General features: G+C 43.8%; 1 protein-coding gene across 3 annotated transcripts in view; it reads right to left on the minus strand.

Annotated features, from left to right (window-relative positions):
* Positions 1–26,343, minus strand: part of ESF1 (ESF1 nucleolar pre-rRNA processing protein) — a 387,155-nt gene that overhangs the window by 311,766 nt on the left and 49,046 nt on the right. For all 3 annotated transcript variants that reach the window (XM_085612700.1, XM_085612701.1, XM_085612699.1), the window contains exons 2-4: positions 19,627–20,292; positions 17,460–17,833; positions 3,875–3,988 (exon numbers count right to left, since the gene is read on the minus strand). In XM_085612700.1, the coding sequence (XP_085468826.1) occupies positions 3,875–3,988; positions 17,460–17,833; positions 19,627–20,257 (1,119 nt within the window). In that variant the 5' untranslated portion in view covers positions 20,258–20,292. The remainder of the gene's footprint in view (positions 1–3,874; positions 3,989–17,459; positions 17,834–19,626; positions 20,293–26,343) is intronic.

Raw genomic sequence — 26,343 nt, forward strand, 5'->3', positions numbered from 1 at the left:
AATAAAGCCTATTTCAGACTGCCTGATCATTGGTACGGGAGTTGCTAGTTTGGAATAGTATTCCCAAAGGTATACCATGTGAAAAGAATCACTGGAAGCCATGAAGACGCAAAGGAACTAACACGTATAAAAAGAGTTCGTTTTTCTGAAACAGTAGGTGTTATTTTTAGTGCATTGATAACTTCAGTGGGAGTAATTCTGAATTCATGAAAAATTTGTCAGCTATCTACAGTAGTAGATCGGTTATCTACTGACACTGCTGGAGGATTTTTGATGATCAACACATACATGGTTGCAATTAGATCTATGGTTTAGTCCTTCCTCTTGATATATTATTGGCAAAAGAGGGCGGAGTCTGTAAAATGCTGAAGGGGCAACATTGTTGCACCTACATACCTGACAAAAGTGTTGAAATTGGAGGATATATTAAGAATATTACAAAATTGGAAGAAGATTTGAAACCACTGGAAGTTGATAGTGTATGGAAGAAATTAACAAATAGTATTACTACAATAGGGAGCTGGTTTTCTAACATAGGTAATACTGCCAATCTTGGGAATAACATTATTAGTCTTAGCAGTAATGATATTGTTCAAATGTTGCAAGAAAATTAGAAGGTATGAAGTGAATGAAAATGGAATGAAAAGAAAGTATGAGGAAATACAGCTTGAAGAAATTAAAGGAAATCTATATAAAAGAATGACGGGTTTATAGTACAGAAATGAAAAGGAAGGAAATAAAAAGGCTAAAGAGGGAATTGAGATGTGCTAAAGTTGGCATCTGATTTAGGTGATGGGAAATTAGTGATGGCATATAATGCCATCAGAGAGGGTATTGATGGAGCAAGGACTCGTATAAAAGAGACTTGCTCGAATGCAATCTTCTCAGATAACTCATAATACTGTAATAATTGTGTTCATAAATGCTAGTAAGGCATCAAAAATTAGTACACTTAAGCTTAGGGGAAGCTTGCCTGTGTGTCGAACTAACAAGTAACCCAAGAGTGATTAAAAATGGCTGCTAACGTGGAAACCTTTACTGCTCATGCGTCAACTACATCTACGTAGTAATGACCTACCTATGCTTTGGAGGGAAATCTGTGCAGCTGCGCAATCACTTTCAAAATGGCAGCTTCGAATTCACATGTTAATGCGCATGCTTAGGCTGAAACTAAACCCTGCAAATGTAATAAAATGCTAATGCGAAAGATTTATATAAGTAAAGGGGGTTAGAGTAGAGATAGGTGGTATACAGTGAAATCATTTTATTTTTAATTTAACATGCCTCTTTCTGACTTCTTTATTAGTTCGCATTTTGGGCCTCAAAGGAGAACAGATGTCCATACCCCACGTGTCTTCTGCATATGCGTACTTGTAACCGCCCAGGAACCATGACGAATTAATTTAAACTCATCCGAGGCCACAACCTCTGTTTGTCCTGGGAACAGAATCATCTTCCTGACCGATGAATGAAGAAGTTATAAAATTGTATAATTTTGATTGATAAAAATGTGAACTTGGGTGAGAAATAAAGAATGGGAAAGTAAATTAAGGGGCAGGAACATAGAACAATGAGCTTAAAGAAAAATATTAAACGTAGCATGTTGTGATGATCATCTCCCCTTTCCCTGTCCAATCAGAGTTAGAAGTTTCATACATTTGAAACATTTAGGGGTGGTCCATGCCATTAGAAAGGTATAATTGAGGTAGTTTAGTTTGTCAGTTTAGAGATCACAGCACACAGCGAGAAGGAGAATGCGGAGACCGAGATGCTGTCCGAGAATTGAGAAGAATACTGAAGAAGATCCATTTTCAGACGTAGAACTTTTGAGCCAATTAATTAGAAGAACATCGCGGAAGAATCGAGGAGGCACATAATAGAAGAAGATTGCGGAAGAATCAAGGAGGAAGATAGTGTCTGAGAGGGGTACGACGCAGACGTCGTATCTAGAAGAGGTCATCTATCCTGTCCCTGAATCCTGTCCTGAGCCTTTGTCACCTGATCTGTCCCAGGGGACCCTTTCCAATTCCTTGGCCAAGGGGTTGGTTTCCACACCATTCTAGGTAACTATAATTCTGTGTAGTATGTCATTGTACTGCTCTCTCTGTTTCCTCCCTATTCAGGTTCTGTCATCGTAATAACTTTGTTTAACGATTATTCTAATTAAACTTCATTCCCTTCCTCTCTTTGGAGAAGAGGGTGTTCTAACTGTATATTGGTTCTTGGCTCACATGAATTTACTAGATAAACATTTAAAACTCTCCAGAGTCTGTGGTTATTTAAAGAAGGTTTATTCTTTGTAATTTTTACCTATTCAGTTAACTAAAAGGTTCATTGACCAGAGGAAAGTACATTGGATCAGAAAGGTTTTTAAAGAAATTATAAGATAAATTCATCTTACAGGTATTAGTACAATAAATTGACCCCAGTGGTATCTACTAGCCTATGAGAAAGAGTGTGTGTTTATGAGCCCTGGTGAGTATATGGTAGTTTAGCACCTGAGGTTCGTAACCTGCTGGATCAAGTGAAGGAAGCAATTTTGGCCTTGCAGGACACATTTGCTTATATGTGGTTGCAGAAATGTTGACCCTTACAGTAAGTCAAAAAGTTAGCCCGTGATGTTCAGAATTAAGACCATTATTTCTGAAAATATGGGGAAGTTGGTGGCTTACAAAGACACAACTCCACTGAACTGACTTGTCCCAAAATGCTGCCTGTTCCTAATTTATTGGACATATACAAAATTATGAGATGGGGATAAATGTTTTCACAACACTAAATTGCTAATCTGGTACAAGGTTTATATGTGGCTCCATCCTGGTAATTGCAGAAAGGATACAGGGTCTTTGAACAAGAGGCAAGGGAGAAAGCAAGGACAGAAAATGGTCCAGAGGAAAAAAGGGGATGGATGCGAGGGATAATAGAGGAATGGGACTGGTCATTTCTTTTCAGAAAGTGAGGATATTCATCTTCGATGCGTGTATTCTTATTGAAAATTTCAATAAGGTATTGAAAAATAAAATACAATATTAGAGTTCACATTCAGGTTGAAATAATATTTAAAAATATTATAATTTAATATACACAAGTTCAAAATTTAATTCAGAGTAAGAATTTAAGGCAATAAAAGTTTATTCACATTGACTTATTTGATTTAATTTGAATTCATTGTAGGTTAGGTTTAGCGTGATGACTAACAACAATATAGTCTTTTTGTATAGGTAAACAGATAAAAAGGATTAGAGTTGGAATCGTTTAATTTTCGAATGGTTAAAATTACTGGTGGAATATGGTAAATTATTAATAATGATACTTATCGTAATTCATTCAAGGCAAAAAATACAATTTAGGAGTAAGGCGAGGGATATTAAGGAAAATGTATATAATTAAATTATAACAGATATAATTACATTAGAAAGTAGATTTAGGAAACATTAGGAATACGAGTAGGGTAAAATAACAAACAAAGGGTACAATTAAGTGAAAAAGATAAAAGTTTAATTCGTACACTTCAAGGTTATAGACTGGTGGTGAAGTAAAGGTACGACAAAGTGAAGATGGGAGTGCAAATGTATGGTAAATTTAAATAAGTCGCCCAGAAGGTTGGGGGAAAGACTCTCAAAGGAGAGTATACGTTCTGATTCGCTTTTCAGACTCTTCAGGACCAGCAATTTAATTTGCTGATATAATGTTGTTAAACAAACTATGAACATCCCTTATTGAACAAAGGCGTCATTAATATTTAACAGAAAACATGAAGGGAAGGGATCACTGCTTTCAATCACCTAAATCACAGTCATTCGTAGCACAAAGCTATATTTCTGAATTAAAAGACCTTTGGCCGAATTACACATGAATAAAAAATTACTCTTACCTTTACAGAAAATACAACACCTCCCTTGGGCTTGAAAGAGTTAAATAAAGCCAGCAAGTCCTTTGCCTTTAAACGATCCCAGTCCATATTACACACTGCCAATCTATTTGTGATCTATTTTGAGATATAATAAAAGGAAAAAAGATTAAAACAAGTAGCAATTCATTATTGGTGCAGGTTGTGTTTTATTAATTCTGAACAATTTAGCATTTTAAAAGTGCTTGCCAATTCAGACTTTTTCAGTTGGGCTACACCAGGACAACTCCGTCACACTGTCAATTTAGTTTTACTGTATACTAATAGGTTTAGATATCCCAATCCGCCTTCTGAAGCACCCACAGCACTGAGAGCCCCCTCCTCGCCGCCACAGACGACGTTCGTACCTTCCTAGACTGAGGCGAAAGTGCAGCCCTCATCTTCCTGGACCTCTTGGTCACCTTTGACACTGTCTCCCACCGTACCCTATGCACAAGACTCCATGATGCCGGCATCCATGACAAAGCCCTGGAATGGATCTGCTCCTTGCCAGTCGAACAATGAGAGTCAGACTACCTCTGTTCCACTCTGAAACCACAGAGATCAGCTGCAGAGTGCCTCAGGCTTCATCCACGATACCCACTCTCTTCAACATCTACATGGCGCACTCACAGCCATCATCAGGAACCATGGACTCAACATCGTCTCCTACGCAGACGACACCCAGCTGATCCTCTACTTCACCAATGAACCAACAGTCACCAAGAACAACTTCCACGATGGGATGAAGGCTGTCCCTACTTGGATAAAGGATAGCTGCCTCAAGCTTAACTCGGAGAAGATTGAAGTCCTCATTTTGGGCTCGACCCCCTCTGTCTGGTACAACTCCGGGTAGCCCGCAGATCTTGGATACCCCCCACACCCACAGACCATGCATGAGATCTCATCATCCTGCTGCCACACGCTATGCCTGCACCGAACGATCTTCAGGTGGATCCCCAAAGAGTCCAGAAAGACAGTCAACCACGCACTCAGCATCAGACTCTACTACGGCAACGTACTCCACTCCGGCATCATCCAGAAACCCCTCAAGAAACTGCAGAACATTCAGAATGCCTCCTCCAGACTCGTCCTCAACAACCGCCACCACAGCCACATCACCAGACACTTGAGACCTCCACTGGCTCCCAGTCAACAAAAGAATTGCCATCAATCTCCTCACACACGCCTGCAAAGCCCTGCACGAAGCGTTCTTTAACCACCGCCTCTCATTCCACGCACCCACCATAGACCTCCAGTCAGCCCATCTAGCCTTGGCCACCGTCCCATGTATCCGCTAGACCACGGCTGGAGGAAGATCCTTCTCCTACCTCGCAGCAAAGCGCTGGCACACCCTGCCTCTCCACCTCAGGCTATCACGGTCACTGCCACAATTCAGGAAGGACCTTAATATCTAGCTCTTTGACTGAGCCACAGTGCCTTCGACGAATCAGCAGCCCACCCCTTTTAACCCCCATCCAATCCCCCTCCCTTTTCCAGGGCCTTGAGACCCTCGCGAGTCAGTAGTAGCGCTTTAAAAGTCACTAGATTGATTGATATGGTGATTAACAATCATCCCCTAAAAACAATGTTCAGTTGCCTTTAGTTTTTCCTCGAAGGACATAGAGCCTCCACTCATGTATGTATTTCAAGAGGAACATGTTTTTCAAACTGGTCTGCTTTCTAATCCTATTAGTAGAGTCGATTAAGTAACAAATGCCCTTATTGCTACTCGTTGGTTTCCACTGAAAATTATTTACCATGAAAAGCCCCTCTTGGCGAAACTGGGTAAATCTGGTGCACCGTCCCACATTCTCAACCATACCACGGCTGTCCTGATTTAGGTGTCCAAATGCAGGACATTTCCAGTGTTTTGAACATTCACAAGATGAGAAATCTGTAGATGTTCATAACATTTACATGGACTACTTCCAAAATAAATTCTTGGGAACACCCTTTATTGCCTTAATTACTTGCTAGTCTATCCCCCTCCTCCCCCACCCCCGACCTCCTTCCATAGACATTTTACCAGCTAAAAGTTAATTACAATTCCTGCTAAGGAACTGCCAATAATGGGATATTACAACTTTAATTTGGTGTGGCAATTCCCATTTCCAAAGTAATTTTTAATGTCTGAATTGTCGACGCCGTTGGGGTCGCACTCCGAATACCACAGTATTGCGGTTTGCTGGAATTACAGATACTAACAGCATCAGCAATTCTGGGTGCTGCATATATGTTCTCAGAACACCTGTAATGCCTAGGTGTTTTTCAGACCGCAGAATTTTTGAAGAGCTGGTGGAAATCCACAGGCCAATAGCATCTTCACAACAAATGTCATACAGAATCTAGTTTTGTAAATCAGGAGCACTGAATTCCTTCCATAGGTGAGTACAAGTGGCATTTACAGGAGGAAAAGGTTATGTGATTTAGGCACCGAATAATTAATTGAAAAGGAGAACATACATCATTTTAAACTGTGTATATTTGTGTAATGCACATATTAATGTTTTCGCTTGAGGTAAGAATGCTGACAACTTCTTAATGGAACAGTTAGACAAAAAGTACTACTATAGGCATAAGAATGTATTTAGAACGTAAGGAATACATTGAAATGTATGGTATATTTAAAACTCAGGGAGCAACATAATAATGCTCAAGCAGAAAAAGAAAGTGAAGGGGTGCCACTGGTTAAACACTATGGGGACAATGCAAGACGAATTACTAAGGCTATGATGTATATAAACAATGTTTTACTACAAAGACTAATATATTTTGCACAGATGTGCAGTGATTTTTTACAATGTTACCAATGTGAAAGATTGTTTCAATGTTACCAATGTGAAAGATTGTTTCAGCTCTTAGGAGTCTTTTTTAAGTTAGAATGTGTGCGCAGGGGGAGCGGGGTTCTTGGGTGTTACCCCTATTACATATGTGGGTCAAGCAGTCCTGGTGGAGTCTGAGAGACAAGGACGATGGTACAATAAGCCTTAGTCTCTGGATAATAATACCATTGGACAAGGTTTCCCCTGCCTGTCTTGAAGGGTGACCACAGGAGATGAGGAGCTGCTGCCACAAGAGATGCTAAGAAATGTATAATAATTAGAATACTAAACAAGCAACTTGTAAATTGAATAGCAGACCCATGATCGTGAGGGACACAGAGGTAGTGCATGATAACCAATCCCTCCCTAAAGCTTAAGTCCCTTACGAAGAGCAGTCCCATGGGAGATTAGGACGAGCACTCAGAAACAGCGGGGAAGCTCGACAGGACGTCTACAAATCTGTTTGCCTTCCATTTAGCTCTCTATCGGTCAGGCCAGTTCTATAACACCTACATTTCCTAGAGAACTCGGGGACACCAGGGTAATGATTGTAACACTTGGTGTCCTAGGAACTCTAAGAGCCAAATACCACTGACAGCTTACTGAAATGCGGCAAACTTCTTTAAGCTTCGAGTTCAAGGGTGTTGTGACAGTAAGCAATCAAGGCTCACGCCTGGAGGGTACTGTGGGCTTAGACTCTAGAGAATCGTACACTAATAACATATGAATGGCGCACAACAATCTGAATATCTGAATGGCTAGATAGTATTTGCACTATACTAGATACAATATTTCATATGCTAGAAGAACCCAAGAGTGCAGTAAAACATAGTTACTTTTATGCCCAATTACTCATAAAGGGGCAGTCTGTCTCTTCTTTAAGTTGCACAAAGACTTTTAACATTCAACAGCAATGTAGGAACAGGAGTGTGTAAAGACACTACAGCTTGCGACCTAGGCATGCAAGTTGAAAAGTTCTACTTTCAGTCACTGAGACCAAAGGCAGTAAAAGATGGCTCGGCATATGTCCATCTCTGGCAGTATGCAGCATGGACCCAGCTGGCTCAAGTATGTGTCTGGTTTCTTAAAACACATATGGCTGAGGTCTCCATGCACAGGAAGCCAGCAGCAGATCGTAGATAGCAGAGTGATTTCAAATAGGTACTGTTACCTAAACTCCAGGGTACTGGGAAAGCTACATCAAAGGGAAAGAAAGAGCAGGCCTTTTCCTTTTCATACGAATGTTAAATGGCAGCTGGGAAAACTATAGCCGATTTTCTAGCTGTTAATAATTCTATTTCTGGATTCAAGACAGGAACAACCAGAAGAGCACCAGAACTGTAAACAAAGGGATAATCAATCTGACCACTACAATGGGGTTAGCTAGAGCAGTACAGATGAGAATTGCAAAACCTATTTAAGCAGTCAATCTACTTGATGTTCCTCAGCATGTGGCCACTTCTATATGCTGAATAAACAAGAGGGCATACATCATGCTGAACATCTTCCTAGTGGAGATGCACAGGGCTTTGTGCAAACATAGCAGAGCTCCACATGCAAATTCCCTAAATTTCCCAGGAGTTTATAAAGCAGCCCATTTGCATACCATTCAAGCAGACCCTATGAACACATTACCACGAGGGTCTTGACCTACGTATACTGCTCTAACCATTTCCCTGGTTTCAAACGTGCTATCTGTACTTTGGGGATGACCCACCCAGCTTGTTGTAATAGACAGCCCAAAGGATATAAAGTAAAGTGGCACATCTGAATCAAGCAACCCTATCCTGCTCGCCTCACTCACATCAAGCCTCTGTTACTCATTAAAAATTAAGATGGTACTCACTGAAGAATTCTCTGAATGAAGAGGTCTTGTGCACAGCCAAGCATATATTCACAAGTCCCAAACACTGGCATGTAGGCCAATATAGATGGTTAGGCAAGAGAAATTCTAGAAGCCCACTTCTTGCCTAACAGGACAGGAGAGAGGCGGCTTTCACGGGGGAGAGGGGGGCGCTCTCTTTTCCTAGAGCTATCTTGTCGTTCTAAAAGGTTATTTTTCTCTCACAAAGATACCTGGTGCCTTTTTAACTGGGAGCAAAATGTATCCAATCATACAACAGAGTCATCTTGACCTATTCAGGAAGCACAAAATAGGCAGACTTCCTTATTGACTCTAGAACACCATTGCAGTGCTTGCTACCGAGATAAAATAATCTAGCACTAGCCCTTGCCATATAAGAGCAGAACGCTGGGAGTACCAAAAGAGTTTCAAAGAGCCACTAGGCTTTCTGACCTGGTTGAAAGAAATCTCATGTTTAAGGTAATAATCTTTTGTTTCCTTTCTTGAGTGTTTGAAAACTAGCAACATATACATTAGTCTCTGCAATAATGCATCATCTAAATCCAATATAACAGTCCAATAATAACAAGCACATACAATGTACAGCAGCAGCAAAATATAGTACCCTCGATCCCACGGGCCACTAGTACACAGAGGGTCCTTAAACATAATCTGACGGGGGGCATGGCCAACCAAGATGGCCATGTGGACGTGAGCCATAACGGCTCTGTTGCCAAAACAGAATTAATTACTGACACCATCGCGCTACAGCTACCAAAAGTGCGGAAATGTACCTGGAATGAAGTGGGGACGGCGATTGGATCACCGAATGGCAAGTGATTGAGGCCCGAGTGAGAGGCTGCTGTTCCCGCTGGGGTTTCGCTCGTGGCTGTCGGCGGTGCTGTTCCGGAGGTGGAGAGCGGGGTTCATGGGTCCAGCGGCGAGGCACACCAATTAGACGCGGACCGTGCTCGGAAACCTGATGGGATCCCCCAACTGCGGCGGCCTGGTGAGTGGCTGCAGCGCGGGGCTGAAGTCGCGGCGGCCACCATTTCCCAGAGGTACAGAGCGGATAGTTGAGGCAGGCGGAGGCTCGGCGGGGAGGAGGCAGCCAACTGACAGAAGCGGCAGGCACTGCAGCAAGTAGCGCTCTCCGGATGAGGTTCCCTCACCGCCCGGGCAGAACTTCAACACTACCCCCCTGGGATGCAGTAGACCCAGCGGTGCCGGACCTCAACATGGCGCCTGTGGCAGACGGCATGCCTCGTGTGGACACTGGGCCCCCTTACACGGCGGCGTATCTGCGCTAACGGAGGGGTGCCTCCCGCTCTCCACAGTGCGCACACCATTGGAGCGCATTGCAATGCACAGCTTAACAAGGGAAAGGAGACCTAGTCAGCAGTTTCTGTAGCGATCCACAACAGCGACAGGCACACTTGAGGACTGAGGCAGCCACCCAATGCAAGAATGCCTGTAGGTGCGGAGGGGGAGAAATACGACGTGTGGAGAATCGAGGATAGAGCAGGAACCCTGGCCAGTGATTTGCCCCCACGTCCTGACTGGCTGCAGAGGGTAGCACTGGAGAGAGGGCAACGGTTCCTCCAGTCTCTGCGACTCAGGAGTCCAGAGCTTGGGACATTCCCTGGCTCACGCCGACTACACCTCTATGTCACCTAAAAAACAACCCCAGAGCAACAGGGTGTCTACCTACTTTGCGCCTACCCCCAATACGGAACCACAACAGAGCGCACAAGGAGGGCGGAATGGCGCTCTCAAAGGACTACCTACTCACCTTTCTGAGAGCATTCAAGCAGGAGATGAGGGATGAACTGAAGGCAGACTGGTCCCAATCACTGGATGCTTTGAAGGCGGATCCAAGTGGCAGACTCGCCTCCCTACAGCAAGATATCGACTCGGTGGGCACGAGAGTGCTGGATGCGGAGACTAGAAATGCAGAACGGAGAACAGAACACATCTCAACCCCTACGAGGGATCTCCAGACTCAGCTCACAGCAACGCAACTGAAACAAGAGGACCTGAAAAACCGCTCTCTGCAAAACAATATACGGATCCGCAATCTGGCAGAAGGAGCAGAAGGCCAGGACCTCGAGGCCTTTATAACGGGCCTGATCTCGGAAATACTGGGAGCACCGACAGTGAAGGTGAAAATGGAGAGAGTCCATAGAGTGGGGAGGCTCCTACAAGGGGAGAAACGCCGACCAAGGGACATCCTCGCCAAACTACACTCCTTCAAACTAAGGAAGCGATACTCCAGGCGGCCAGGAAGAGGGATGTGGTGAAATTTCAGGGATACGCATGTGAGTTGTTCCAGGATATCACCCTGGCAACCTTGGCATGACGTCAGCAATTTCGGCCCATTACAAACAAGCTACGACAAGACAACATCCACTACTGATGGACATACCTGTTTGGTCTTAGTTTTGAATTAAAAAACAGAGAAGTGTAGAGTCTTGTGGATCCCACTGCCTGTTCACAATCACGGGGAGAATACCAAGCATCGACATGGCTGGCGGGGGCGAATCAAGCGCTTGGCGACCCCGTCTACTCCCCAGACCAAAGAAGACCCAAGATACTACTGATCAAAATTGAGGAAAGGCTAGAGTCTGACATGAGAGACGGCAGACTGGATCGAAAGAACTGCATTGTTATGGCTTGGGAGAGTAGAGGTTCATACATACTATGAAATGGACGGAAACAACTATGCTCCACTCTCTCTGCAATTTCAGTATTATTGGACACTAGAAGTTTGTGAAATGGTAGCTGTTTATCTCATCTTTCTGAATGCGCTCCGATCGGAGATTTTTAAGCTGGTCATATGGGGTCGGTGTTTGTCTTTACAACTAGCTACATCACTGAGCTTTTGGCAACGGACTTTGGTCCTAATCGCTTCACCGTAGTGGGCGGACACTATGGAGGTAAGCGGGACTGACATGGTTTAAATTCATTGTTTTTATTCTTGTTTTTCTTTACCCTTGGTGATGGGGAAGACACAGAGGGCTCTGAGGTAAAAGGAGGGTGGAGGGGACACATTATGCAGCAACCCGAAGGGGTGGAGGAAGGGCAGGGAAGGGGGGGGGGGTGGGAGGAGTGTGGGAAGGGATGTGATCTAAGACATTCGGGTGAAGGTACTTAAACCGCTATCCTCAATATGGTGATTGCCACATTGTCCTGGAACGTACAAGATATGAACGCTCCCCTTAAGCATCACAAGGTATGGAAATACCTCACAGATCAACACTATGACCTGGTGGCCCTCCAGGAGACCCACCTCAAACTGTACAAAGATCATAGATTGAAACACAAATCATACCCATCGATCTACAAGTCCTTCGCCACTACAAAACATAACGGGGTAGCCCTGCTCTTTCATTCCTCTCTCAAATTCCAACCTGAGGACTACAAAACGGACAGGGAGGGTTCTCATGGTGAGGGGACGACAGTGCACCATAGCAACGATATACCCACTCAATACTAATCGGGCGAAATTCCTTCACTCTACGCCGTTTTTGCTGGGGGGCTTCGCGATAGGTGGCTTAATCGTTATGGGAGACTTTAACCTTACCTGGCACTCGGGGCAGACAGTTCCAACACTCAAAAAACCCAAACGGGTAGTTTTCCAAAAGCTCTGAAACAAGAGGTGCAGGCGATGGGTCTCAGGGACGCATGGAGAGAAGCACACCCGGATGGCACAGACTATACTTTCTTTTCTCATGTCCACCGCAGCTATTCAAGACTTGATTACACATTTCTCAGTCAAACACTCAATAGTCAGGTTCGAGAAGCCACCATACACCCCATAGTCATTTCTGATCACGCCCCGCTGGCGGTCTCCATGGAGTGGTCGTGTACTGCACCCTAGTCCAAGAAGTGGTATTTCCCGGATGCCTTAATCCGAGAAAAAACATTGCGTGATGCACTAAGGACTTCCATTAGAGAATTCTTCCAACTGAATAACCCTCAAGATACGTCCGCGGCAAATAACTGGGACACATTCAAAACCGTTATTCCTGGGACAATGTCTGTCCCTTATGTCTGCCCTTAATAAAGAGAGGGCGACCGAGAGGTTACTCCTAGAGGGGGAATTAAAGACTGCGGAGCGCAAGCACAAGGCCAACCCCACCCTCACACTCCAGAGAAAAGTCACAGGCCTGAAAGGGAAGCTGTACGCAATTTACTTGAATAGGGCGGAATTGACCCTGCTTCGCCTTCAGCAGACGCTGTATGCTCAGGGTAACAAAATAGGGGCGCATCTGGCACGACAACTGAGAGTAAAAAGGGAAAGGGAGTATATCGCAAGCATAAAGGATCCCACAGGCGCCTCGATTAGGGAGGAACCAGGAAAAGCGCGATTGTTCAAAGACCTCTATGATACCCTCTATACTCCTGACCCAGCCAACTGACACGCTCAAGCAACTTACCTGAAATAGGTGACGCGCTCCCAGAACGAGCAACTTGGGGAACCTATTTCGGAGGAGGTCCACGCGGCTCTTAAAATCCTTAAGTTGCATAAAGCCCCAGGGCCGGATGGTCTGACTGCGCAATTTTACAAAAGCTTTAGCAAGGAACTCATTCCCCAACTGACTCTTCTTTTTAACCACATAGCGACCGCTACCCAGGTGACTCGCACCATGAGCGAAGCATTAATCACTGTGATCCCTAAGGCCGGGAAGGACCCCCAGCTGTGTGGTTCTTACCGCCCCATCGTGCTTCTTAACCTGGATGCTAAACTCTATTTCAAGATACTGGCCTCGCGATTGAACAAATTGATGTCGGATCATACCCAGACCAATACGGTTTCGTTGGGGGCAGACAAACACACGACAATGTACGCACGGTGATCCACTTAATAGAGAAAACCCATAAGAAATAGATTCCCGCAGTCCTCCTGGGGTTAGATGCCAAGAAGGCGTTCGACCGGGTGGACTAGGCCTTTCTCTTACGGATCCTCCAGGGGTTTGGATTCTGCGACACCTTCCATCAACATGTTACGAGCTAACTTCGCAGCCCCGAGTGCCAAGATCTTGGTTAACGGGGTGGCATCAGACCCTGTCTTGCTGGGGAGGGGAACGAGACAGGGTTGTCCACAGTCCCCACTCCTCTTTGCGCTAAGTATTGAACCACTGGGGGAAACTATTAGGGAATCACCGGTGATTAGAGGGGTACCCTTTGGTTCTGACGAACATAAGATATCTTTGTTCACTGACGACGTATTGTTGACATTGTCAGATCCCCTGCGCTCCGTGACTGCCGTACAAGCGGAGCTGACCCGGTTTGAGCTGGTAGCGGGTCTCAAAATTAACCTCCCTAAATCATTCCTACTAAATCTAACGCTGCCAGAAGCTGAAAAGAGAAACTTAGAGGCATCTACACCATTCCAAAGGGCCAAGAAGGACTTGACCAACCTAGGGATTAAATTGACCCCCAAAGTCTCAGCCTTGTTTGCTGCCAATTATCCTCCGCTCCTCATCCAACTACAGGCTGACATCAAGCGCTGGTCACCTCTCTATTTGTCCTGGATCGGTAGACTCCACGGAATTAAGATGGTGGTACTGCCGAATTTCTGCACTTGTTTCAGAGCCTCCCCATCAGCCTCGAGCAACATTTCCTACACAGAGCACACATACTGCTTAAAAAGTTCATCTGGCAAAATAAAAGACCACGGCTTCCATTCCACCTCTTGAGAAAATCCACAGACGATTGGTCTCACCGAGAATCGGACAAACACTGGTTACATATGGACTGGGCGATATAGCCGGTAGGGTAATCTGGGACCTTATTTGGAAGCCGAAACCAGATCATCCGGCAAATGCTAACATTAGCACTCCTACTAATACGACTCTTAACACATGGGACGATGTGCTGCGCCGGACTGAGTGGACGACATTCCCATCCCCATTCACCCCTATACATTACAACCCAGCATTCCCCCCTGCACTAGAACTGGGCCCTTTTGATGCATAGAGGGAGGGGGGGGGTGCCTCGCTTTTACACACCTATTCCACAATTGAGACTTCCTAACATTTGAAAATTGTCAACATGATTTCAACTTGCCCATGTCAGAATACTTTCACTATCTCCAATTACGCCACTGGGCCCTACAACCAGAGATTAGAGAAAGAGCGACGAGGGAACTCGCACCTCTAGAACGCTATTTGACAAAAGCAGACACAATGAATCCCCTCCTCCCCGGTATCTTGAATTTTGGGAAAGAATACTTGGCCATGATATCACAGACTCCCAGTGGAAAGCAATATGGAGGGACATACAATGCCACAATCATTCCCTGACGCAACTAGAGGCCCATTATAAAGTTCTCTATGACTGGTACCTATACCCCACCAAACTCAAAAACATCTTCCCCAACACGACAGACCTATCTATGCTGGAGAGGTTGCGGCCTTCTCTAGGATTTTCGCCATATATGGTGGGACTGTCCGGTCCTTCGCCCTTTTTGGAATGAAATTCTCACTCATATCAAAGATATCTTAGGTTACCCCATCCCAGACTCTCCGGCATTTGTGCTTCTAGGGCTTAGAGACCCAGGGTTTAAGTATCAAACCACGGCAGACCAAGCCATCTTGTGGCTTTGTTTGGGTGCAGCCAAAATGGCTCTGTTCACAGCCTGGAAGAAGCAGGAGGCTCCAGCCATGACGCAATGGCAGGCACGCCTCTGGAAGGCATTAACCATGGAACGACTGAGTGACACTTAAAATTTTCGAATATACATGGGGTCCTTTAGTGAAGTATTTATCCATGGGACTACCGATGACTGCATGCTCCCAGAGGGTCAGAGCACTCCACCTGTTCCAATTCTAAATAGCGTACTGTAAATAGAGCGCGTCACAGGCTTCGCTCCCCACTTTCTAGTCACCCAGGGTCATATTTAGAATGAGTTACATGAGACCAGATTTTTTTTCTTCCTCTTTTTCTTTTTGTGTTCTGTTCCCACACAGTTGATGGTTCATTCCCAGGCTCCCTTGTACGCTCAACTTAAGCTTGTGCAGAAGTGATTACTTGGCAAAAGGGCTAGGGTGTGGGGAGGGGAGTGGGTTAAGGGTACATGGGTGGGGCTAGTTTAAGACGAATTTGTTGCCCGCAATGTATTGGTAATGTGTATATGACTTCTAGGAGGACCTGTGACCCGTAATAACCGCAATACTCTGTACACGGAAGTAGCATTATGACAGCTGTATACGGGATGTATGATTCAATGCATTGCCATGTGCTGTGACAATTTTGGTGCAAGATTCAATAAAAATAAGTTTGAGAAGAAAAAAAAAATCTGATGTAATATGCAGGTGAACCTACTATTGTATTCATTGGGGCTGTCATATGTAGCAGAGGTGCTTTAAAGGGTCATTCTGAAGCACCTGCTAGAAGTGGTGCGTGTGATATATGCATTTTATACTGCTCTGGGGAAGAGGGAAAAACGTAAGCATCATTGTAGCTCAAATACTAGTGAGGGGTAAACATCTGAATTACAGCAAAGTTTTTGACTATTCATTCCTGCTCAAAAAAGAGAGTGTGATTTCAAAAATGTTGCTTCTCAAATTAACAAATATCCATCACATCCACTAATAGACAGAATACAATTTGGTTATCATCTAAATGGAAACCAAGCGAAACAAGCACAGCAAATAAAAGGCTTTACACTGCTGCCACTCAAGTTAGCTTTCACTTAAAGATCCTCTGAACAAGTGCTCATCCGGCAAAGACAATTTCATTTTGTGATAAAAGTGAGAGCCATATTATAAATAAACTATGACCAGTTCCCTGTATGTTCCTCACCCGGAAAGTTCACTTACTCATCAAAGAGAGTGTAGTTTTAAGTTAACAAATTGCTCTCTATTAATCAGGCTGCCAACAAACACATCACGGTTTTCCAGGATTACTTCAAATTTAGAAAAACAACATTTGCAGAGAGTAAAAGGGATTGCCTTTGAAAGGTGTTAGCCGACCTTTTGGAATATTGATAGATGGTCTTATTGAAAAATGCTGGCACGATTCAGCTTTTTTTATTATTAAAACCGCAATTAATTTCTATAACTGTTGTTGGTCCTTTACGGCCCTGGTGGAAGCAAGTGGCTTTTGAGTAGGTCAATCCGTTATTTGGACAATTCTATCACAAGGATCGGTATTAGTATTATAGAGTGCGCACCATGCCGGAATGAATTCAAAGCCTTCGACAATATATCAATATTCTAGTGCGACGTGAACTCAACTCACTTCTTTTCCTAGACCATTTCAGCCAGACCTTTATCTCTTTAGCGTGTTGTTTGTAAAACTAAGCCGGATGATGTACCCATTGGGTTAGACATTCCCTCTGATTGTAGGACTGTTTCCAGAATTAGTCTGGTGTCTCATTCAAATCCTCTGTCCTGATGAGGTCTCTTTTCTGATTTATTTGGTATTGTGGGTCGAAACAGCGACACTTTTTCCAAGTGTGGACTGCTTTTAATTTGATGCTGGTTTTCAACACTTGTAACACAAACGTAGTAAATAACATCATACTATCCCTGTCAGTCACATCTATTAGAATCGTATATAGCGATAGGACACTATTTATTCACCACATCACTTTTTACTGCACCCTCACCAAATAGCAGCACATCAGTTTAATATTTGATATTACTTGGAATAATAATTTGTTGAAATGAGAATAAATACATTAATGCATAAAAAAAATACTTTCAAGAAGGCGTCTTTAAGAAACTATTGCAGTGGAAGTCAAGGGCTACACTTCCCCCGTAGGGACCAATTGTGTTAATCGTTGTTCTACCCAGGTCCTTGGGTTACTGGGTTGTCCCTTTTTCTTGAATCTCTAATAATTACTGAAAACAATACACTTGAAAGAAATGTAATTAAAAAAACATAACAATACCTCATCACCCCGAGGAGCATTCTTATCCAGTTCTCCCCACGCATGCTCAAATTCTGGCTCCTTCGGAAATATCCCAGTTAAATCATCTTCAGCTTCATCCTCTGAACTGGTTTCTACATTTCCTTTCCCCCTGGCTAAATCGGGGCCGCTGTCACTGTCTTCTCCATCCTCCTCTTCCGATTCACCTTCTTTGTCTGATATTTCCTCAGAGTCTCCTTCAGCCTCTTGTGATGTTTCTTCGGAGTCTTCGTCATCTTCTTCTCCTGTTTCCCCAGAATCTGAAGGATCATTGCCACAGGTTTCCTCACGGCTTAACAGCTCATCTTCAGGATTAAGCTCATCACTGTTTTCCTCAACAAGATCGCTATCACTCTCTAAAGAAGAAACATATCACATAGTTACAGTATCACAACTATATCGGATTTTTTTTTATAAAATAAAAATAAAAATTCAATAAAACGTTTTAATAAAAACCATATTTTTTGGATCCAGTTCTCAAAAGGATTTATACGAGCAAATTCCAGCTCACATTAGCAATCAGCTAGGCTTAGGAGTGTGGGGTCAGTAGGCTTGCCTAGTTTAAGGGAGCAAGTGGGTAACATTCTAGAGGTATCTCACTTGCAACATAAAAAAATTAAAAATAAAACAGCCGTCAAAAACAGCTCACATACCAAAAACATCTGTCTGTTCTTCTGCCGTCTGGAATGCCTGTCCACACAGAAATGCTACCATTTTTATTAGAACTAGCATGGATATACAATATTCTAGGAGAACTGCCACCATTTTAAAATTCTGGTGTTTACTGCAAGACTGAAGGGCATTTGACAAAGTGTGAAATTCTGGTGCTTACAGTTACGTAAAAGTGAGGAAATGGTGCTTCCCCAAAATTTAACATTTGCGAGGATTATGGGTAAGCAGAGCTGGCCTAATTCCATACAAATCACAACCACTCAGTTTACCATATTCTACAATATATAAAATATCTAGGATTGGTAGGTTCACCTTTGTAACAGACAACCTTTGGAGAACAAACTGCTGACCTACACCTAGTGAACTCTCTCTGAAAAACCGTACAACCAAACCTCTCTGCACCTGGATGCAGTTTTCTTCTGTTCCTCCTAAATGTCGAATAGGCACCTCCAAGTGGTCTCATCTGGACAGAGCGGCTCAGTGGGCACAATGAAGCCAGAGGCAAGGCCACTGTGGACTGGTTTTGCAAATTTGCTGGCTTGAAAAAAATAAATTACCCCTTGTAGCTTGTAGGTCTCCACTTTTCTATATGCATGATGTGTTATGCTCTTTGATCTGTTCACTCAGGGTAACTGAAACGCAGATAAAGGATTGTGCCCAAAGTTTTGTATAAAAAAAAGTTCTGGCTTCTCAGTTAGTTTGTCTTTTAGCGTTTGATGGAGGAAAAAAAATATCCTTGGAGTCAAAAGAGTATTTTAAGTTCCCAAAGGAGGGAAAATCATGGGATAAGAGAGGTAGAGGGAGAGGAAGATGGAGAAAGAAAAATTAGAGTGGGCTAGCAGACATGAAAAGTGGGTGGTATGTGGTGGACTGAGGTTAGGCAGGCCCTTTGAGGCATATTGGATACTTCCTGCTACATGAATCTAGATACTCAGTCTATCTTCAGTCCCTAAACCGTAATCCCTTTGTGAAGGCCTGTATTAAAAGGAGAGTACACATCCTTATGAAAAGTTCCCCTCCCCAAAGGATTCCTACTGGAGGATTGACAGAGTACTGAAATCTCTAAATAGGATTTGTTTCCACTAAACTTTTTTGATGCACTCATCTGCTGCTCTGGGATTTCTGCTTCGAGACTGTGGTCCTTCAGCAGCAATATACATATAGTAGCACGAATATTTCAAGCAGGACAGTCTTTCTTTTCCAGAAGTGCCTATAAAGTGTTTCTCAATGCCACAGATGAGGTCATTGCAGCCCCTTTATTTGGATAAGCAAGGGAGCAAACAAAGAGTATGTGTTGCCTTCCTTCCTAGGGGTAGGGGAATTGATTGCCAATGTCCCAATCTGTCCCCCAGATACCCAAAAGACTATTAGCCGCTAATTTGAAACTAAATACACAAACTTCATTGACAGATAATTTCGTTTCAACAAAAGAATGTTAAGGCCTATGTATAAATGGTATCTGCACCAATAAACCCACCAGATTCGGATTCCTTTTTTTCTGTGTGTTTTCCTTTTTGCAATCTCACAGTTTTTTCACTTAATACATGTGGCTTTTTTGTTTTGTTTACTCTGGACAGGTTTTTCTCTTTCTGCGCTTGAGTCCCATCACCTTTTGTTTGAGCAACAGTGCTCTTGCTTGCTTCAGCGTCTTTTTTTAAAGAAGTGTTTTTGATACTGTCACTTTCTTTTACACTCGTCTGCACTTTCCTATGGGAGTCTAAAGACTCAAAGGCTTCAGCCTTATTTTTACTTGGCATCTCCAGCTGTCTGTGGGAGTTAGGTTCCTCAGAGCCAGGAATTTCTTTTTTCTTTTTTTTCTTCTTTTTCAACTTTTGTGATCTATCTGAAAGGTCATTCTTAGAGGGATCAGAGTCGTCAGAATCAGCCAGGTCATAAAATCGTTTCATATCCTGCACAGTGCTGTGGTTCATTGGTCTTCCTCGTTTGTCCACAGTGTATTTCAGATTGAACTTGCCGTCATCAAACATTGCTCGAAATCGTTTATCGATTTTGATTTTCTTATCCTTTTCTGGCATTTCCCAAAACCTGGGGTCCTTTGTGACCCGGTTAAACCGCTGGTCATTTGATAGATCATTTTGAGATGCCATTTTGAAGACTCGTTGCACCCCTAAAAAAACAGAAACTGGAGAAAACAGCACTGTGTCACATGGGTTGGTGTTAAACAGGTTGATGCACAATAGAGCCTGCTAACTACAGCTTATTTTGCTATACATGCTGAAATGAGGGAAATTGAGTATCAAATCTATATGTTAGAAAGTACATCTCTAAGAAATGCACACAAAGAAACAAAAGTACAATACTCCTGGTTATCCAGGACTGGCCAAACCTTTGGTTTTTCATGCTTAATGAACATGAACTGAACTTGCATGAAACCTGAACTACCAAGGTGAGTTGTTGGAGAGTCTTTCAGATTAGCACAAAACAGGTTATCCTTGTTATATAAATACATGTAGTGAGAACACCATTTTAATCTTGCCTTGTATTTGTCAGTTAGTCATTATTTTCCATATAATAGCCATTCTGCATTATGGATTTATTCACATTGTTAAATAGAGACAGAGTGTTAAAGCAGACAAAAGTGTAATAAAATGTAAAAAAAAAAAAAATCAACTGGTTGTGGGCAGGGGATAGTTTGCAAAATTGTACACCACAGATCTGCACGAATGACGTACGACAGTTACTGAGAAAATATAGTGAATCACCACTTTTGTAAAGGGTATAACTCCTGCCGTACATTTTCTTTACATAAAAGGAACTCCGTATGTTTTTAACGTGAGGCAATGTCTCCTTCATCCTCAGCCGCTGGGCCCATGCAGTATTTATTTTTGCTTGCATTTTTAGGTCCGTCTAGAGGCAGCTCCAGCATAATGCAATAAAAAAAACATTAGTAAAAAATGCATACATATAAACCTAGATGGATGAGTTTATCCATTGTTCTCCTCAAATTTTAGGAACATTTTGCTTCTGCCTACCACACCATACAGCACCCAGGCATGGGTTAGCCAACTTAAGCCAATAGATCTTTTCCACAGTAAGGGACGACATTTTGCCTGATCAACAGCAAATCCGCCAAGTGCTACAGCTGATTTCATTACAAGATCGGATGCTACAATTATGCATATAACTTTTAATGCGTCTCCAAGCAGCCGCATACATCATAAAGTAAAAGTATTCCAGAATAGAATATTCAAAACAAATAAAAGGCATAAGCCCATAATAAACAGCTTCTTTTTAATGCGGCTCCAAGCAGATAAGTTCATTGCTTTGCTTCTACTCCTCTTTTGATCTTTATACCTCAATATATTACTCTTTATTGCTACACGTCATTCTTTCCTTGTAGAATGATTCAACATATTAATTTATTCACTTGCCGGTGTTATTGCTGATGCCTTTCTATGATAATGTTAAACCATAATCAATGTTTTGCTTTACCATTATTCTGTATACGGCGCTCGCGCTCCGCTTTCCCTCTTTACCCCGGCCCACCCCGCTCTCCAATTTACGGAGACCGGCGCCTGACACCCCCCCCCCCCCCACCCCCTCCCGAGCCGCTTCAAACTCCTGCGAGCGTCTCTCCGTCCTCAGAGACAGCTCAGCCCGCATTGGAGGAAGACAACCTGGCAACACGCGCGTTACGCAGACACGTTGCCAGGGATCCTTCCTCAAGCTCTCACGAGTTTCCCCTGACAACCAGCTGATCGGACGCTCGAGCCTTCTGTAGTTTGCTCGCGTCTTACGATCAGCAGGTAATTTTCTCACGCTCGCCCTTAAAACGCATTTAAACCTCCAATTACTGCCTTTCTCACTGGCTGCCCTGTATCTGGCATTTATTCTCCCTCTCTCCACCCAAAAAAAAAGTTAGGGCCATCACTCTTAAGAAAAAAAAAAAAAAAAAAAAAAAGAAAGAAGGAGGAGATAAGGCTTACCATTCTTTTACAGAACCCCCCCCCCCCCAAAAAAAAGGGGGACGTTTGTTCATAATTCTTACTTAACTTAAGGGTGAGATAATGTCTGACATAGACTCTGATGAGGCCAGTGCCCCTATCCCTAGTATGGATAACCTGGCCTTTAAGAGCATCATCCATAATGAGATGAGATCTTGCATGCTGGAAACTTTATCAAAGGTTATGCCACCCAAAAGATCACTCCCTATCATGGTGGGTGAGACCAGCGACATGCCAAATAACCTTTCCGATGATCTCATTGAAATAAGGGGGAAAAGAATTCAAAAGAATAAAAATACTGACTATACTACCCCCAGGAGCACTTTAGGAGTTCCAAACTCCTCTACTTTAACGGGAGGTCACCGCACCTCAATTACATCAGGTGTCCTTGGCGGAACAACTTATAAAGGTGTCCCCAGTGGCACACAATTTATGAGTGTCCCTAGCGGCACAAACTATCCTAGTGCTCAACGTAAATTTTTGGGAGATGATGATGACTCACTATATGATGATGGCTCTGACCTTTTCGACGAATACGTCTTGGACTTAGACGATGATGATCAAGAGCTTTACGATCATTCCTTGGATGAAGATCTTCCATCTACTTCCAAAGACGTTATTCTAGATTCCTCTGGGGAAGAGATGTTTTCTCCCCTCAATATAAAACAACCTCGTAGCTCTGAATGGTACCCGCAAGAGCATGTCAGCAAATTCATTAAGAAGTGGCTTTGAGAGCACGAATGGCAGGAGGCGACGGCGTCCCCGCGAGAGGTGGCGGTCTCATCCAGACTAAAATTGGTGCAGCTTAAAATACTGCACAGGATATACTACACTAGATCCACACTACATAAAATAGGGAGGGCGGATGATCCGCTTTGCCTGCGGCGATGCGTCCTCCAGGGTACCTTTTTTCATACTATATGGGACTGCCCTGCCATTGCTGGATATTGGAGGGAGGTTATGGCAACGGTCTCCCGAGTAACCGGTCATGATGTTCCCCCGGAGCTTTGGATGTGTTTATTGAATATATGGGATGATACAGACCTCAACCACGCCGAACAAACCTGGGTGACCATAGGACTAGTATTGGCAAAGAGGAATATTGCACGACACTGGGGGGCGCAATCAACCCCCTCGCACGCGTGGTGGTGTCGTGACTTAGATGGCGCCATGGTAGCGGAGAAGGTGGTATGTAGTAATAGGGGTTGCCCCCGGCGATGGCAGCGGATATGGGGAAAATAGAACACATTCAGGGGTCATATATGCGAACCCCCGCTGTCGGGATCAGAGTCCAACCTCAGCGAATAACACAGAAGGTACACCTCACTATTAGAGGGGACAGGGTCCACGTATGGGAATGCTTTCAGGAGGCTACCTGTGTTGTATGTAAAGATGACGTATGGCCACTAAAGAGTGCTATCACCAATGTTAAAGTCAACAGATAAGATTACAAAATGTGTCTTGAAAAAGAAATCTGTATGATGAAAGGTGCAATATTAATGTTAATAAAAATTGTTTAAAAAAAAAAAAAAGTGGCTATGAAACAATTTGGAGAGAGATACTCATAACTTACTTGAGCAGAATGCTCCAGGCCCTGTATAGATGATAAAGTATGTCAGACTCCCAATCTCAATCCCGAGCTAATCAAATACCTTTTCAAACTCGGGAGGGATCCATGAAAAGGAATGGAAAGGTCCCTTAAAGGATGCCAGGATCGCGTCCTCGACATCCTGGGTCCCCTGGCAAGGAGCATTGACTCAGCAGAAGACAGCCACATCAATGGCACACCCCTGGACACCGAAGCAATTAGAGGATGGTCCCAGAGGGCTTTAATCCTCTTGGGCAACGCAAACGCAAGCCTGAACTCTGAGAGGAGAAGAGTGGTCCTCACTAAAATCAGCCCTAAGTTGGGCGACCTAGCTGATAAAGAGCCCTCCGTTAATCCCAGGGGCTTGCTTTTCGGAGAGGATCTCATCAAGACCCTCGACAAATACGTTATGACCTTTATGGCCTTGGACAAGGCACACCAAAACATGAGAAGGGTCTTCAACAATAACCTTTTTGGCAGGGCCGGAAGAAGGGGCCTCTCTTCCGGCCGCTTCAACCGCAGGCCCTATCCAAGATCTAGAGGATTTGGGAGAGGCTAACAACCCTCGAATACCCCTCAATTCTTCCCTCCAAGAGGAAGAGGCGCGTGCTCCAGAGGCTTCAGAGCAAGAGGAATCTCCAACGACAACAACTCCCAGAGTGAGTACAACTTTACTTTCTCTCCCCCCCCCCCTCCCTTTCCCTGAAGGTCGGGGGCACACTAACATTTTTCTATCAGAACTGGGAATTGATTACTCAAGACCCTTGGGTCCTAAATACTGTGAAAGGGTTTACAATAGACTTCATTCAGACCCCGATTCAATCTTCTTTCCCCAGAGACATTCCTCTCACCCTAGATCAGGAGAAAATAACAGAGGAAGAGATACACTCTATGCTTCGGAAGGGCGCTATTATATAAGTTCCTATGGAAATGCTAACCTTTTTAAGTACTCTCTTCCTTGTCAAGAAAAAGGACAAGGGTTGGAGACACGTCATAAATTTAAAGGAACTCAACAAGTACCTCGTCTACAGACATTTCAAGATGGAAGGCATCCATCTTCTGAGAGACCTCTTACTGGAAGGCGACTGGCTAGTCAAGTTAGGCCTAAAAGACGCTTACTTAACCATCCCTATGGCCAAAGATCACCAACCCTTTCTCCAGTTTATGTGGAAGAACCACCTTTCCCAGTTCCAAGCACTCCCTTTCGGCCTCTCCTCCACTCCATGGTGTTTCACCAAGGTGATGAGATCGATCGCCTCCCCCCTAAGAGAAAAGGGCATTCGTCTAATTATATATCTGGACGACATCCTCATCCTTTCCCAGGACCATTCTCAAGTCATTCGGGACTTGAAGTTTGTAATAGATCTTCGAGAGCCTAGGCTTCATTATAAACAGAGAGAAGTTGATTTTATCCCCCTCAAGATCCCTGGAGTTCCTGGGCTTCACCATAGATACCACAAACTGTCTTCTCCTACTCCCACCGAAGAACATTTCCAAGATCAGGAAAGAGATAAGACACGCCCTGAAACAAGAGAGCTTATCCCTAAAGGAACTCGCCAGACTTCTCGGTCTCCTTTCCTCCTCTATTCAAGGTATCTTTACGGGCCCTCTGAATTACCGAGCTCTACAAAGAGTAAAAGCGAGAGCTTTAAGATCAGGGCTGTGGTACGGAGATCTTGTTTCTCTGGACCAGGAAGCCAGATTGGAACTGACTTGGCAGCTAGAAAATCTGGATGCCTGGTATGGCAGGGCAATCTTTGGTTCTGCACCAGAAATTATTCTGGAATCAGACGCGAGCCTTCATGGCTGGAGAGCCTGTCTCCTAGACCAGAACACTGGCGGGGTTTGGTCTCAAGAAGAATCCTCTCACCATATAAATTACGTAGCACTCACTGCCGGTCTCTATGCTCTGATGAGCTTCAAACAATCTCTTCAGGGCAGATCAGTCATTTTATAGATGGGCAATATATCCGCGGTTGCTTATATAAATCGTCTGGGAGGCACGAAATCTGCGGATCTCTCGAATTTAGCCAAAAAGCTTTGGATGTTCTGCCTGGAACACAAGATCACCCTGAAAGCAGAATATCTTCCTGGGAAAACCAATATTTGTGCAGATTGGAATTAGAGGCTCCTCTTAGACCACAGCAACTGGAAACTAAATGTTTTCGTATTAAATTCCCTCAACAAATTTTGGGGTCCTTTACATATAGATCTCTTTGCGAGCAGGCTAAGTTTCCAATTGGAAAACTACTTTAGCTGGATGCCTGACCCGGGTGCTCTAGCGGTGAACGCCTTCCTTCAATGCTGGAAGGGGACCAACGCATACTCCTTTTCCCCCTTCTCAATGATGCAGAGAGTCCTTCAGAAGGTGAGACAACAACAATGCTCCATAGTCCTAGTAACCCCCTTCTGGCTGTCTCAGGCAAGGTTCCCCACTACCTTGGAACTGGCTTACGAACTTCCCTTCCTAATTCCTTCCCTACGGACCTTCTTACAGACGGACAAATTCCCCCACTAGTTCAAGCAGGGACATTGAGCCTACTTGCCTGGAGAGTGTCAGGAGATCCAATGACCTCTCAAAACTTTCGTCAACAGCTGCAACTCTCCTCGGAGAATCCTGGGCCCCCAGGAACACACTACA

This window comes from Triturus cristatus, chromosome 6 (genome assembly GCF_964204655.1).
Source record: "Triturus cristatus chromosome 6, aTriCri1.1, whole genome shotgun sequence".
Classification (NCBI taxonomy): Eukaryota; Metazoa; Chordata; class Amphibia; order Caudata; family Salamandridae; genus Triturus; species Triturus cristatus.